At 31.9% G+C, this 16,669-nt stretch overlaps 1 protein-coding gene across 1 annotated transcript in view; it reads right to left on the reverse strand.

The window, feature by feature from the left end:
• The window catches only part of LOC118185857 (cell surface glycoprotein MUC18-like), a 1,126,921-nt gene that overhangs the window by 37,560 nt on the left and 1,072,692 nt on the right, over nt 1-16,669 (reverse strand). Inside the window, exon 13 of the mRNA XM_085820901.1 lies at nt 1,387-1,584. Coding sequence (XP_085677027.1) covers nt 1,387-1,584 — 198 coding nt within the window. The remainder of the gene's footprint in view (nt 1-1,386; nt 1,585-16,669) is intronic.

A 16,669-nucleotide genomic window follows, 5' to 3' on the forward strand; every position in this document is an offset into this window, starting at 1 on the left:
CTTCTAGATACATTGATGATATCATTGCAATTACTAACTTAGGGAAAATAGAAGAATGTAATATTTATCAAATATTTTAACCATTAAAACTAATACTATTCAAAAACAAATTAATTATTTAGATTTATATACTTTTGATATCCAAAATATTAAACTTTATAATAAAAGAAGAGACTTCAAGTTTAAAACTATTACATTTAATCACTGGGAATCCAGTATTTCGAAAAAGGTTATTAATAACACTATTCTCAATCAAATACATAGAATTAAAACGTCTGTACTGCAGTTAATTACCTTCAGATCAACCTTTTAATTAATTATTTAGTAGATAATAAAGTCTCAAAATATTATATTAACGTCTCTCTAAAAACCAGGCGTTAACTACCAAATTTAAACCCTAATTGTATATTACAAAACGTCTGAATTACTATTTTAAACCGCAAGGAGAATAATGCAGAATGTTAAATGTTAAATGAAATTAATATTGTTAATACGTAAATATATTGTTTTGTACAACTTCCGTAATTTAATTATAGCTCTTTTCTGTTAACAACCCAAAGTCAACTATTTAAGTTTGTCTGCCGTTTCATTGGAACTACTTCAACAAACCAGACCAATTACGATAAACGTAGCAAAAGTTGTAGTGTTCCACATGTAAATTTGGATAGGTCTAAACGAAGGAAGATGAGGCTTGGAACCGACTTTTCCATGTTTCTTACAGAAACACCACATTATCGTATAAAAATATTTCCGAAGCTTCTAGGAAACCTAAATTAAAAGACGAATTAGTGCGAGTGATAATTTTCTCTTCCCGAAAATGGAAACTATGACTTTTATTCGAACACACGAAACAATTGTTTAAAACTGCACATATTTTTATTTTCCTGAAGCATCTGGTACTCATTCTGTCTTCGTCAGTTGAGATTCTCTGCCGGTGAGTATGTGGTTCATTTTTAATTCTCACTTGGGCGTCTTTGAAATACATGCATTGACCATGTGCTGCAGGTTGAAAGACCTTGAAACACTTATCTTTAACTCTCGAATAAACTTAAGAATCTTTGAGTCTCGAATAAATCTAACTTCTAACGAAATCTAAGTCTGAAATAAATCTGACCTTCCTTAGTCAAAACATAAAAATTATTCGCCAAGGAAGATTGCTGTGAACTCCTGTATGTTGATTACGACAAACAAAGCTAAGAGAGAAACTAGCACTAGTATTGACATATACAAGCATGTATGCGTTGTTGTCTAGTGATCTAGAATTACACTGAACTCTTTATAACAACGGAGAATGAAAATTTATGCTTATTGGAAAGTTCTTTGTAATGTTTAATATATAATTAATAAATATAGGAGGAATAATAAATTGAGATTCGAATTACTTACCATTGTGCTATGGACACTGCCAATCAAAGACAACTCCTGATTAGCTAAGGCATCACTGACGGGCATGGGGAGCACTTGAGTCCGCGTCCCACGCCTGTAGACGTCTGCATACTCAACAGGAGGGTCCATGTGCAGAGGCAATGTTCGTCTATGGTAACCTGGGACTCCAATATCGGTGTAGGATGAATCTTCTGTGATCTAAACATTAATAATAAATGAAAAAAGAAATGATTTACTAGAAATGTGCTAGCTTGAATTTATCTATTACGCGTTAAAAGTTTTCAGGCTTTGAAAGAAATTCATGTAAAATAAATTACCAGGAGCTCCTGCTAGAGAAATGAATTTTTCTCTTAGCAGTGAAAAGGGAAATATATCCTTAACTGTATATTTCTCAAAACTGTAATTCTTCTGCTTGCCAGCTCGATATCTCTAAGCCCGTTAGTCAAATTTTCAAAATCTTCTGAATTGTTTAAATCTTATGTGGGTATTAAACGACCAGCTATTACATTTCTCGTATGAAATGTTTAAAAATTAGTATGAATTTTATGTTTAAAAAATAGCAGTCTTTGGAGTCTAAAAAATAAAAAAATATTATTTTAGGAAAATACAATTCGATTATTTTTGAAGTTGATAATTTTAAGTATTACTTATTTTTCTATCTTAAGATAACATAACTAGAAATAGTGATTTGCCTACCAATAATGGTGTATGGTAAGCATTTTAATTTTATTGAAATGAAGAAGATATTTTATTTTTTCTTTATTTAAACTATTTTAACATATGGAACATAAAGTAAAATAGCAAATACAATATCAAAGATATCAAACTAAGAATACGAAATGTTACTATTAATAAATTAATTAGTTACAAAGATACTGATTTTTAAAATCAGTCATAATTTTGGCATATTTTGACATTTTAAAAGTAGCTGATCCCATAAGCCTTTTCCCTTAATTAAGTATTACCCTTTAAATTTTAATCGAAACTAAATGAATTTAGTATTATACTAATTTTAAACTAAAAGCTTTCACATTCACTGAGAATGGTATGGCTGGAACAGGAGAGATAACTTTCTCTACTAGGTAGATGAAAATGAAGTTAAGACTAAAATAACGAGTTACCTCAGAATGTTTTCTAAGAGTGAGTTATTTCTGAGTCGGATACTGCTATTAAGGTTAACAAGCGCCTAGATATTGGGTTCTCATCTATCCCAGAGTTCCACACTCTCTTCGCTCGCAGTATGTCATTTCCGGTTGTGGGGAGGGGTCTCAAATGATAGAATAGCTAGTGAACGGAAATCCTCGTATTGCAATTTTCGTAGTCGAGTGTTTACAAGCTAATTTGATCAAACATCTCTGATCATTTTAAAACAAAACGGTCCTTTTCAGGACCAAATGATCACTTTAATAAAGTGCCCTTTTCAGAGCCAAATGTTCAATCTGATGAAAATAATCAAACTAATTCGGATATTTCTACGGATATGATTACATCAAACAAGTTTCCATGCGGACGTGGGAAATTCTTTTTTCCCAAATTTAACTTGAAAAGGCATGTAATAAAATGCCATCCAACGGATGAACACATATTGCAGTCTCTAAATTTAAAAGTATGTGAAACATCCAAACTCAAAATATGTGACTCTAGTTGTAATGGTGATCACATTTCAACTAAGAGACAGTATAAATGTTCTTTGTGTAAAGGGGATTTTGAAAATGAGTTGATAAATGAACACTTTTTACAAGTTCATGATGTAAAACTTGAAACATCAGAATTAAAATTTGAATCCTATGAAAGTTTTCATGAATGGAAAGATGATTTAGAAAATAAAGTCGAAATTTATAATACATGTATCTGAAAACCACTGGTACAGTTACATATTTTACATGTCACCGTTCAGGGCATTTTCATTCACAGAGTTCTGGAAAGCGACACATAAAGCTACTGGGCAGTAAAAAAATTAATGCTTATTGTCCTGCGAAAATAAAATTGGACAAATCAAAACGAGAGGAATACTATGCATATTTCCAGAAAACACATGTAGGCCATGAAAATGATATGAGTCATCTTTTCCTTTCAAGTAAGGATAGAACCTTTATTGCATCAAAAATAGCTGCTAAAGTACCATTTGATGCAATTTTGGATGAAATTCACGATTCCATATCTGATTCTGGCCTCGAACGATTGCATCTAATAACAAAAAAAGATCTGCAAAACATTGAACGAAGTTTTGAGTTAGCTTCCAGTGCAGTAAAGCATAGTAATGGTGTTGGTGTATTTAATTATGGCAAAGCACACGAGGGCTATCTGCCTAAAGGAAGGGAGGACTTTCTAAGGGAAACTGGCTCGTATACACATTACACATGGGGAAAACCACGAAAACGCCCATGCAGCCAGCTCATTCGCGGGATTCGAACCTCGGACCGAACTACCAGTGTTCAGCGACTTTACTGCTCGACCGCTGGTCTTCTAAAGCATAGTAATGACTATGTGAGGGTTGACATGTGGGTGAATGAAATGCTTAGTTCACGATTTCATGCATGTTATATTATAAGGCACAAGGTGTAATATCCCCAACACATACATTCCTTAACGATGAAGATTTTATTCTCATCATAATGACAAATATGATGACAATAATCACAAAGTGAAATGCTAAAAAAATTTAGTTCAGACTGCATACAGTTAGCTACAAAAGTCTGTGTACAGACTAAATTTTAAATTAAAAAAACACTTAAAGCATAGAAAAATGTTTTTTAATCATTGCATATTTTTCTTCTATTAGCTAAAATTGTAAGCTTAAATAAAAAGTAAATAATATCAGTGTAATACTTTTTAAATTTTTTCAAAAAACTCAGAAATTCCATCCAATAAGTCTGCGTGCACTTTCAAAAAAAAAAAAAAAAAAAAAGTAAAATATAAGTTTTCTACATTACTTCAATACTTTGTAGGATACCCTTTATTCTTCAAAACAGCCTGCAGATGTCTGGGCATTGACTGAACTAGTTTTTAAGTGTCATCCGACATAAATTTCGCCCATTCTTTCTGCAATTTACTAATTAGCTCATTTTGCGATGTAATATTGTGTTTTCGAATTCGTTTCTCTAATTTTGCCCACAAATGTTCGATTGGATTGAGGTCTGGTGACTGTGGAGGAGTACGCAATTGTCTTGGAGTGTGATAGAGAAGACATAGAGCTAAAATTCCTTCACAATTTTAGCTCTATGTTCACAATTTTAGCTCTATGTTTCGGGTCGTTGTCTTGTTGGAAAATAAAGGTATTAGAAAGGTTTAAATTTCGGGCACTGTCTCGTAGATTTTTCTTCAGAATATCCAGATAAACATACTTATCCATGACTTTATCAATAATGTGAAAGTTTCCATCTCCTTTCGACGACATACACCCCCATACCATTACACCGCCAGCTCCATGTTTGACAGTTGGATTTTAATTTCTCAGATTCAGTTCTGTTCCTGGTTTTCTCCATACAATAGGGTGGCCATTAACTTTAAATATTGTAAATTTACTTTCATCTGACCAAATTACATTGTTCTAGAAGTCCTGAGAAGAGTTTAAATATGTTTTGGCAAAAGCAATTCTTTTCTTTCTATTTGTCTCGGAAACGTATGGCTTAGACCTGGGTTTGCGTCCATGATAATCAGCCTTTCGCAGCACTTTTCGTACAGTTTCAGGAGAAATTTCCTTGTTGCTAGTTAAAAAAATGTCTTTTGCAATGCTTGTAGCAGAAAGTTTAGGATTTTGTTTAATTCGTAAAAGAATTTTTCTTTTTTCCCTCTGCATTAGCTTCTTCGGTCTCCCACATCTTGGTTTTAAAGCAAGACTATCAGTGTCAAGATAGTTTTGAATAATTCTTTGCCCACTAGAAAATGGTTTTCCAATTGTTTTACCAATATAACGAAGAGTTTTATCCTCATCTCTCAATTTGATAATTAGTTGTCTCGTAACTAAAAGAATTTCTTTATTGGTTGTCATTTTCGTCAAAGAAAATAGAAATAACAACTTCCAATCAACGTGAAATTTGCTTTGGAAGTCAATGACCTTGAAAGTGTAACCTTCTTTGCATTCTCAAGTTTGAAGTTTAAAAGTTAGATAAGAAATACCCCGCCTCCTTCGCGTTGTACGCAAACTTTATTGGCTTTGATTTCTGACCACTTATTTTTAAAATTTAGTGTGCATAAATTATTAGATATGAAAATATTACAGTTAAATAATTTCAAAGTCTCTTATTGAAACTAAATATATATATATTAAAAAAAAAAAAACTTTAAGAAACTACTCTTTTCGCACCATAAATTTGGATTTGATATTACTTTTCTTGATGTATGCAGACTTTATTGACTAACTGTATGTATAGATGGCACTCATGGCATGAATGCATATGGCTTTGAGCTTATAGTTTTATTAACTGTCAACAATTTAAGAGAAGGATTTCCTTGTGCATTTTTAATTTCGAATCGAAGTGACCAACCAGTTTTGTCTATATTCTTCTCAATAATCAAGCAAAGCATTGGCACATTACAACCAAAAGTTTTCATGTCAGATATGGCTGATTCTTTTTTTAATGTATAGGTTTCAGAGATGGGCACACGTGAAAAACGCCTCTTTTGTGCATGGCATGTTGACCGTGCATGGCGAAAGAATTTAAAAAAAAATCAGTGGTAGAGAAAAACAAGCCCAAGAGTATCAGGTTCTCCGCACTTCTTTACAAGAATGTGTATACAGAGTTTTAATACTGCAGCAGAAGCTGTGTTAAATTACTTGAAAACTGATCCCGATACACTTGATTTTGCTAATTATTTTTCAAGACATTATTTAAAAGATGCAACTACTTGGGCTTATTGTCACAGAGTTCATTGTGGATTAAATACAAATATACATATTGAAAGAATGCATCGAACATTAAAGTACATATATTTATTTACATGGAAAAAATGTTAGAAGATTTGATAAGGCTGTGCATGCAATTATGAAATTTATTAGGGATAAAATGTTTGATAGAATCATTAAATCAAATAAAGGAAAATTGACAAGTAAAATTAGACTTGAGAAACAGATATAAAACCAGCTTAACACTGTCATCACAAATTATACAAAATGAAAGTGGCTGGATTATTTCATCAGAAAACAATTTAGACTTGTATACCATACAAAAAGTGATCAGTGAGGGTAACTGTGAATTGAAGTGTACTGAATGTAATGTATGCATACACACATATATGTGCACATGTATAGATTCTTCAATTAAGTGGAATATGTGTAAGCATATTCATTATTTATGCCAGATGCAGAAAAACAGTCCAGCAGATACAGTTCATGATTCCTGTAATGATCCTTCATTGATAATAGACGACACAAATGATATAGTAATAGTAAATGAATTAATGCAAAGTACATCACATAACTTTGACATTAGCAGAAAGAAAAATAGCACTGCTGAATAAATTTACAAGCTTACTAAACTCAATAACAACACCTAATGAAGTAACTAAAATGGAGAAAATTTATAAATCTGCAATAAATACGAGTATACCACACTTTGAACCTCCAACTGTAAACATACCAGCTAATAAAAAAATTGTACAGCAAAGAACCTTTAAACAAACAAAAAGAAGAAAAATAATGAAAAATTTAATTCGGACATCAGTACAAAATTTTCCTCTCACAGTTATGATAAATAACAAGACAAATATTCAGGGGCAACATTCTTCTTAAAATTTTCATTGTTTAAAAATTACATTATATTGAAAATTCATTTGATGACCTATGTATTAGTAAAATTAACTTATATTAATTTTACTATTACTTTACATGTACAGGACTCTGGTATTTTTTTCTCTATAGAACTCATATTCAGTAAATTTCCAGCTATATACATTTTAAACAATTTTAGAGATTTTAAATGTTCTCACTCTGCGGGTAACTGTTTACACAATATGAATGAATTAACTACACAAACATCAAGGAAATGAAAAAAAATTCTGTGCCACCATTTGACACTTTTTCTCTCAGTGTGATATAAACATTTTTAAGTGGTCAAATTAATCAACATATCTCATATGATTATTATAGTTTGTGATACCTTAGAAATAACCATAAACCTACCAAAAAAATTTCAGAATATTAAACCGAAAGTACAAAATCACAATGGAACAAATGTTCGGAAAACATTTTCAATAGTCCTGTCCCCTAGTAGCAGTATTTCCTACATGCGTGATGGGACAAATTTGTCCCACCTTTTCATTTCAACCATTTTTAATTAATATATATATATGAATTCAAATAATACTTTTTATCTGCAAAAAAAATATTCATTCTAATACCAAAAGTTGTCCAAATGATTTAAATTGCATAAGAAATTAAAACGAAAAATGCTTCAAAATTAGACCTGCAAAGAATTTTTTCCTACATGATTTCTATGAATTACTAGTGCCACCATCTGTTATATATTTAGGAAACTGAAAGGTATTATTGTATGTATTTTAAACAGAATTTTGCAGCTGTCATCTTGGAGATAAAAACTGATAAAAAAAGCCGTCTCGCCGCCCATCAAAGGGTTAAAGGCTTTATGGACCTCTTTTTTTTAACCTTCTTATTTTAAAATTTTGATTCCAATGCTGTGTCCAAGAAATCAAACAGTAGCACAAAAAAAAAAAAAAAAAAAAAAAAAAAAAAAAAAAAAAGGAGTATGTGTGTATTGTAGAAAAAAAGAAATAGGTGGCACTGGATGCATTATTAAAATAGACACAAAAGTACTCAAATAAACATCTCTCTCCAAAGTTAGCAACAAATTTATAATTTTTGGTGGTGGTGGGGTGTGATAATTAGAAATTACCTAAAAAAATAAATGTATGAAATGCTCCTTCTCAGGAAGGTTATTGTTGACGAACTTAGCAGCATGAATGCTAGAGTGATGACTAGGTTCTGTCAAAATTTCTTCTCTCAGTTTCATTTCTTTCTTTGCTTTGCCTTATGTGCTATACTGCCAAGCTTAAGAAAGAGCTTTTAATGATAGGGAAAATGAACAATTTTTCAAAAGAATTTGGAATAGACACTTTTATTGATACATAAGCACCAGAAAAACCACTTAGTGCTCAAAAATTTTATTTTGTAGCATAGCACAAACATACAATTAAGAGGAAGTGTAATGCCAATGAAACAACAAAACATTTACTGGTGTTTACAGCTGCATGTCATGTCATAAGTAGTTCATGAATGATTTGAATTGAATGACATTTTGGAAAGTTAAAAGTCCATCTGCAAAAAGATATTTTGAAAGTGATAAATTCCCTATAAATCTATTTTAAGAAGAACATATTGACATACTGCTTACATTGGTGCAGTTTAGGATATCCAAAGTGTGATTTTGGACAGCAATTCATTTTCATGAATGAATGCTGTGGTAAAATTCATATGTAACATTGAAACTAAAACCTTACACCTTAAAATATCATATATATTCCTTCTGATAGCAGATGTAGAAAGAAACCAACAGTTTCGGTATATCTCAAGTTTCATCAATAGAATTTATTTCGTCTTAATAGAAGTAAACATGACTATGCCATTCTTTTCCTGAATGATGAGATGTATAAAAAAGCTGAGGCATTTATAGGGTCGTTTCTCAAAATACTGTATCTAAAATGCACACCCTGTACACCTTGCCGAAAAGTTTCATGAATTGTTCGCAGACAATTCCAAACTTATTTCTAATGTAAAAAGGATGTTTTTAGAATTACCTACTAGAGCAAAAGTCTTTAGTAAGATTGCAGTTGATATATTGTTGCCTGTAAATCCAGTTTTGAAAAAGTGAGGAATATGGTAGCGTGAGCTTGCTATTTTGGTGAGTAGTAGCGTTTTTAAGAGGCGGAGGTAGGGTGATTGCACAGAATGCCAAATACTGAAGTTTTTTTATAGATTTCTTTGTGAAATGTTCTATCTTTATTCAGTTATTTCTGGTTTCAGTGAAGGGTGATTAACAGATTTTTACTTTCTGTATGCTTTCGTGGGCAGAAAATACAGTAAGGTTGGCCCTAATGACTAGTATTTTGTCAAAACCACAGATGCTGTCAATATTTTTTATGTTCTTCGATTAAAATGCTTAGGCGTTATTTAAAAAGGCATCTCTAAATAAGAGTCTCACATTTATAGCTTCATATTTCTCTCAAATACAAGCTTCCCTGGAGAAACAGAATCTAAATTTAGTAGCCTCTTTGTATGCATTTGATGTGATGAAAAATGTGTCTCAATATTTACGTTGAAAAAGGTGTAGGTTCAAGCATTGTGAAAACATGTTTGATATCGTTACGAATCCTGTGAATCGCTATGTTTTAAATATGCACCTGTCCCATCAGCAGATGATTGTTTTCCTGCCTCAGGGGCATTTTAACAGATACAACTTGTCAATGGAGAATCTGAAGAAAATGCCTATGATATTGACACAAGTGAACAATGTGTTACATGGTGATATTCCTTTCTTATGTATCAAGGTAGGGAATCTTTTTTTTTTTTTTTTTTTGCTGTTTGTTTAGGTAATTCTTGACCATGGTATTTATTATTCATTAGCATATTTTCTCTGGAATTCATGAAGTACATGAAGTGCGTTAATGAATTCACAACTTAACACAGTTAACATATTCATTTTTCCCGAACTATATTTTAAAGACATTTTTCTTTATCTATTTACGTACCGCTTTCAGCATTTTAGTTTGACACAACTGCCTGTCCTTATTCATAACATCCTTAACAATACTACAGATTTTAAATAGCATTTAAATTCCTTAGAACATCATTATAAATAAAATAGAAAAATTATACATTTTGTTATTTTTATGCAGTTTGAAGTCATTTGAATTTAGATTACACCACACCAGTTTGTTAATTTTGGTGACTCTGGGAGTGCATAAAACTTCTCAGTCATCTCACAGAGCCAATAAAATGATAATAATCTTTATTTTACAGAAATCATTTATTGGATGTAACACCTAACATCTTCCGAAAGGTAAATATTAAAAAAAAATATCATTCGAAATATATTATTTCATTATAATGTTACTCATAAAAACTTATCTGCTTAATATTATAGGTAACATTATAACAACAGAAGTAAAAAACCATCATTAACCATTTAAAAATGTATATTTTGAGGGGACACGATATTTAAGAGCTGCATGGAATAATACGGATCTGAGAAAGACGACAACCACGTTATCTTTGGTTCAACCCCCCCTCCCAACTTATTTACATCTTCTCAAACGGAAATGACGTCTGGCGAGCAGCCGAGAGTGCGGAGCTGTGGGATAGATGAGAACCCAATGTCTAGGCGCTTGTTTAAGACTAGATTAATATGGGTATGCATATGAAAACTTTCTGCCTAAGAGGAGGGGAGTCTTTGTCGAGGACTGTTTAAGAAACACTGCCTCGTATTCACGTAACACACAGGAGAAAACAAGAAATCCAGCCATACTGTTAGCCCATTCGCCTTGTTCAAACCTGGATCGAACTACCAGTGTTTAGATGTCTTAACCACTCGGCCTACTGGAATAAAACATTTTGAGGTTTAAATAAAAATAGTTTTAATTATTTTACCTATAATACCATTTTTTGGATTCGAATTATTTGTAAGTCATCCTGATCTCTTCTATAAACCTACCTCCAAACTTGAATAGAAGAAAGTTTTCTAAAACCTACCTCCGAACTTGACTAGAAGAAAATTTCTTAAAAATTCTCAGCTTATACATAAAAATATTTGTGTTTGTGCTTTAAGCTGTTCTGTAGATCTTGAACTATCTATCAACGCAAAAGTAACCCTTGCAGATACAAGAACTGTATCTGCCTGGAACTTGAATAATGTCGTCGAGTTTATACTCGCATAAAGAAATGAGAAGTGAGTATTTTTTGTTTTTTACTGAACACTGCTCAGAAACTCTGGTTATATAGTTAAATTACATACTCTTACGGACAGAAACGACTTTCAAATATTACTATGCTATTATCTGAGAGTCTGCTGTTATCACACGAATTTCGTTTCCTTTTAATACTTTCTGTCAGGTAGCCAGTTTATCTTAAACTGATGGTATATAATCCTACTTTTTTCGTTGTTTTGCAATAAATAATCTCAACTTATGCAAGGCAACTTAGCAAAGCGCAATACAGTAAATCGAGAATTGACTGTAGTAGCTTGCTAATCGAAGGTGTTGTAAGTTTATCCTAAGTTTATAACAGTTATTTTCAAGTTTATGCACCTTTTTTATCTCTTTTAGCTTCAGCTTACAATTCTTTACCAGAATGAGATTTTAGAATCGCGTTTAATGCAAATAAGATGGAGTGGTATTTAAGTCGAAGTTCCACTGACTTCGAGAGAGAGAATCAGAATTTCTGAATAGCGCACGCTTGCCTTTTGGCGACGTCTCTCTAAGCTGTTACAACGCTCGGCCGTATTACGTGCCCTTGATAGCTTCGCTAGATAATTCGATATTTAGGGGCCAACTAGTTTAGATTTGTGTTAGCTTCGGCTTAATCTCTTTAATTGGTCATTAGTTAGTTCTTATTTCTTACACTTTAGAGTTTAAGCCCAAGTGGAGGCTTTGCTGTACGCCCTGAGAAAGGAGCCGACTGTATACCTTTACTTTGGGCAATAAAGGATAATTAACCCTTCTTGAGTTTACGTTTCTAATTCTGAACTTGAGCGAATATTCGCTTAGTTGTTCACAAGGTTCCTCAATACTGAATTAATAGATAAAAGGGAGTGTTATAATCATCACTTAATAATTCAACTCAAACTGTACGATTGGTATACTGAATAGACCTAAAAGACTACGGAGATAATTTAAAATGAGTATTAATAATTATGAATTCTGCTCGGCTTCAAGGAATATCAAAGTATATTCCTTGAAGCCGTACAGTAGCCTTGAAACCGATGATATTTATAAGCCTTTGATATTCCTTGAAACCGGGCCTCCAAGTAAACGATCCTGAAACTTTCCGTGTAATTTCTCAATCAATATTCTTAGACATGAACTCATTTGAAGAGATTTCTTTGCATGAAAAAAATTAGTTTAAGAACGAAAATTCCATCCCAGCTTTTAGACTTAACGCTGTGCTATGAGATACGCACTTCATTTATGGTTCTTATTAATAACATTAACCCTTTCAGCTCTGGTGGTGGCGTTTGCCATTTTTTATTTCATCGGTATTTAGAGATTGTTTTACTATTCGCCGACAGAAGTGTTATCTTTCTACTTGTCCACATGTGCTTTATGACTCACCTTTAATCTTAGAGACCTGAATGTGACAATCGCCAGGACATTCTAAGATCCACAAATCAAGTAGGAAGTGGTCAATATGTTGTAAAGCAGTTCTTCTAACACCTATAAAAATATTTTGCAGACTTTGTTTGTGCGTCTTAAGAATTCTAGGGCTGAAAGGGTTAAATAACTTCAGGACTGCACGCCTTTTTTTAAAAAAAACAATAATAGACAAGATTTACTACGTAATAACTGCGATATTCCGTGAAATTAACATATTATGTTAAAGATTTTCTTTTCACTCGTGGAACAAGGACTAAGGCAGCGGTGCTGTTAATAGCAAGTTCATAATACCCGCATGTTTGGATTGAAATTCTCAAAGAAGATTTCCTCCATTTCCTTTTAACTTTCCATTTCCTCAACTACATTTAACAGAAGCGGGGCTTCATTTTCTCGTTAACTCGTTCAGATGCTCTCTTCGATCTTCTTAGTTATTGACACTCTCCCTACTCTGCTCTCTTCATGTGAAAAATTGGTGGCTTCATCTCTTTTAATCTCTAAATCTCTTTTCTGTGCCTTTATGAAGAATGTCTTGCAGTAGAAACACAGGCATGCTTCGGTGCACCGAATTTATATTACAGAGGTTGTTTATATATTTTTGAATAATTTATGAAGAAAATATTGTCTGCTTCAAAGATTTATTTTCTAACAAGTTTGGATAGATGACTGTAATTTCTTTTCCTAGAGATAAATATTCTTGTTTTATAACTGAAATAAAGACTCTTGCATAAGAATAAGGTAGATTTATACAAAACTAAATGCAGATTAGAACATTCAACTTTTCATTTTTAAATTGCTGACTAGATTTTTTTTCTGGTCTGTTTTATGACGATCTGTTTTGGCTGTCCAGATCTAGGCAATACTGTCTCTTTTAGAAATTGTCTTTAATAGTCGAAGTTAAATCTGTTGAGTAATTTGAATTGAATAACATTTTTAGATTTCTTTTAAGTCATTGGAGTAGTCATCTTGTTTGGGATATTAAGACAGAGGTTTCTAATAATTAGTCCCTCCAACTTTTTGATACATCTAACTTGACTGCACTGCATTTGATTAAAGCACAGTTTTCCAGTTACTCAACCATTTGAAATTACTCTTCTAGTAATGGCTACTAACTCTTTAATTTTAATGATGCTATTTAATGAAAAGAGTCACACCATTTTAACACACTGATTTTATTTAACTGACAGTTTACAGTTACCTGAGAAAAGAATGGTTTATAAATTTTACTTCATATTGCTTGTTTGCCGTTACATTACTTTCAGATTTTTATTTTTATTTTACCCTGCAGTGCACAGGATAGAGAAAAAAATACTCAGTAACAGTATTTAGTACCATCCATTGATATTAAGATGAAACACATATAAATGTAAAATACGATTCTAATCAATCATCTAAGAAAGTAAGATTCACTATTTATGCTGAATTTTCGCTTACTTCAATACGGAATTAATTGATTATATATTTACGGTAGCTCTGTTTTGACTCAAATATTTTTAATTGTTTGTAATTTGGAGCCTGGTATAAGGTTTCAAACTGAAGGATTGCCAAATTGTTATAACAAATTCGATTTAACCCAATTTATTAATCTCTTTAATTCCATTTTTAGAGGTCTTTTTACAAAATTTTGTTTGATGTTAAATTATCCGTTTGCTTTATACAGTTTTAAGGCTCCAAAAATCTTTTTTTTTATGTTTGACTATTTTTGTAAGGGTTAAATGCAATAAATTTATCTCTTTTAGCTTCTCACTCGTATAAAAATCTACTACTTTGTTCTTAATAACTTTCATTAAATGAGGTGACACTTTATAAACGTTTCTGACGTTTACTTGAAAGTGCTATTTTTTTTGAAGGAAATGAAGCACTGCTAGCATGGCTGAATGGAAAATCTGAATATTTATTTCTATTAGTTTAAATTAATCAGTATATTTGTTTCATTCGAGACATTTTTGTGTTTGCACGTAAGAGCCTGTTTTATGTTGTGTGATTTTAAATACATGAAGAACAAAGATAATTTTCTAGTTATCAGAACGTTCTTGGTCATATTTGACTAAAATCATGAAGTTAATGTTCTTCAATCAACATAATTAAAAAAATCTGAAAGTTTTCAGATTTTAACTTTTAACAGTAACTCAAAAGCGTTAAGTTTTTTACTCTTTCAGAGCTCCTAATCTACCAATCTGCTCCTGCACTCACTCCTGCTAACCCATTTTTTTCTCTTTTTAGCTTTAATATTAGCATCGTTTTCTTCGCAATTTTTTCTCACTTTATACATTTCAACAGCAAAATAACAAAAATTTTAAAAGCAGCTTAGCAGTATATGTTTAGAATTCCCGATCCCGTGCTAAATATAGCATGCATTTTTTCTGTATTTTCTCAGTTCATTATATCAATGTTCAGTTTCCTGAATAAGATGGCTTACAAAATTTTTTTGTCTCTTCATAATTATTGTTTCAAGTGTTAACTTTATTTATTAAAAATCACACTTAAGCCACATAAAATTCAATTCAATGGCAGAATCACAGATTATGAAAAACAGCACATCTTTACAATTTATGATAGAGAGTGTCGCGCGCTGGAGATAAAAATGCTTTCCTTTCCGCACAGTATTGCCATTGTTTGTTATCAAATCGTTGAGATTTTAAATCAAAAATTCATTAAAAGTTAAGAAATATGAAAAAAATATTAAATATATATACATTGTCATTCTACGAAAATATTGACTATTTTTAATTAGATAGATCATGAATTAAATACATTTTTATGAGCTGCATCTACTGATTTCAAATAACTTTTTTCTTATTCTACAACAGATAGATTCAGTTTGAAAGGTACATATCTTACATTTTGCCGCATGTCAACAGACCCGAATGAAAAGTGAAAAGACGCACTTGTAGTGATTCGACAAAAACCCTTATTTCGAGATTAATAGCACTTTTGGGCTAAAAGAAAAGTGAATAGAATTATTTTTATGTGCGTCATTCTTTTCCTATCAACCCTGTTAAAATTCTGTCAATTTGGAATAAAATTTACACTATGGGCACCTCACGGTCGTGGTCATATTTTACTAAATATCAAACCAGGATTGATTTGATAAATATATCGTGGGTGACGGGTTTAGACCTATCCTGGCCTCTGATCAGAGGGTCCCCAAGAAATTTTAAGTATATGTGCCTATATGTAGGAATACAGAAAGAGACAAAGTTAAAAAGTGGTCTGCATTGAAACTGAACAAATCTCCACATTATATTGGTTATTCAAAGAATCAGTCTTTACCTTATATTTGGTATTTAAGACATTTTGGACAATGTGTGTTTCAGTTGTTTCTTGCGAGAAAGGCTTTTCAAACTTGATTGAAAGCTATCTTCAATCACCGGTGAGCCAAAAAAGTTTTAACGCTTTGGCTATCCTTTACATTGAAAATACAGTAGCTATAAACATTAATTTTAATGAAGCTATAAAAACTTTTCATATGGCAAAGAGCGTAAGAATTAGCTAGCTTTCTTCATTGACGTAAAACTTATAAAGAACATTTCTTAAAATATAAAAAAAAAATGCTAGATTAGTAAGCTCTTTTAAATACGTTTCCTTCTTCTATATACATTGGTGTGCAAAACTTTAGCAAAAATATTAATTTTAATCAAATAGCCATGAAATTGCGGAAAAAGAGTTCTTGAGATCAGTACAATGAATACACAATTCAGTGGTAAGGTCATACGTATGCAAATGTCAGGCACAAAATGTCATAGGTGACGTGAGCGTACGCAAATCGCGTGCGGTCGGTGACTACAATAAAAGAAAGAACAGAGACGCAATTAAAGACATTCGCTGCAAATACAAGTGAGTTCTTTCGTGAAATTCTAGAATTCTTCGTGAATGGCTAGAAGAATTCACCTGGAGGATTTCACACGTGGAAGAATGATCGGAAAGCTGGAGGAGGAGCGTAGTGTGACCAATAAAGCTGAAG

The sequence above is a fragment of the Stegodyphus dumicola genome, chromosome 7 (assembly GCF_044657685.1).
Source record: "Stegodyphus dumicola isolate Sdum_Otavi_A_Nest chromosome 7, ASM4465768v1".
Classification (NCBI taxonomy): domain Eukaryota; kingdom Metazoa; phylum Arthropoda; class Arachnida; order Araneae; family Eresidae; genus Stegodyphus; species Stegodyphus dumicola.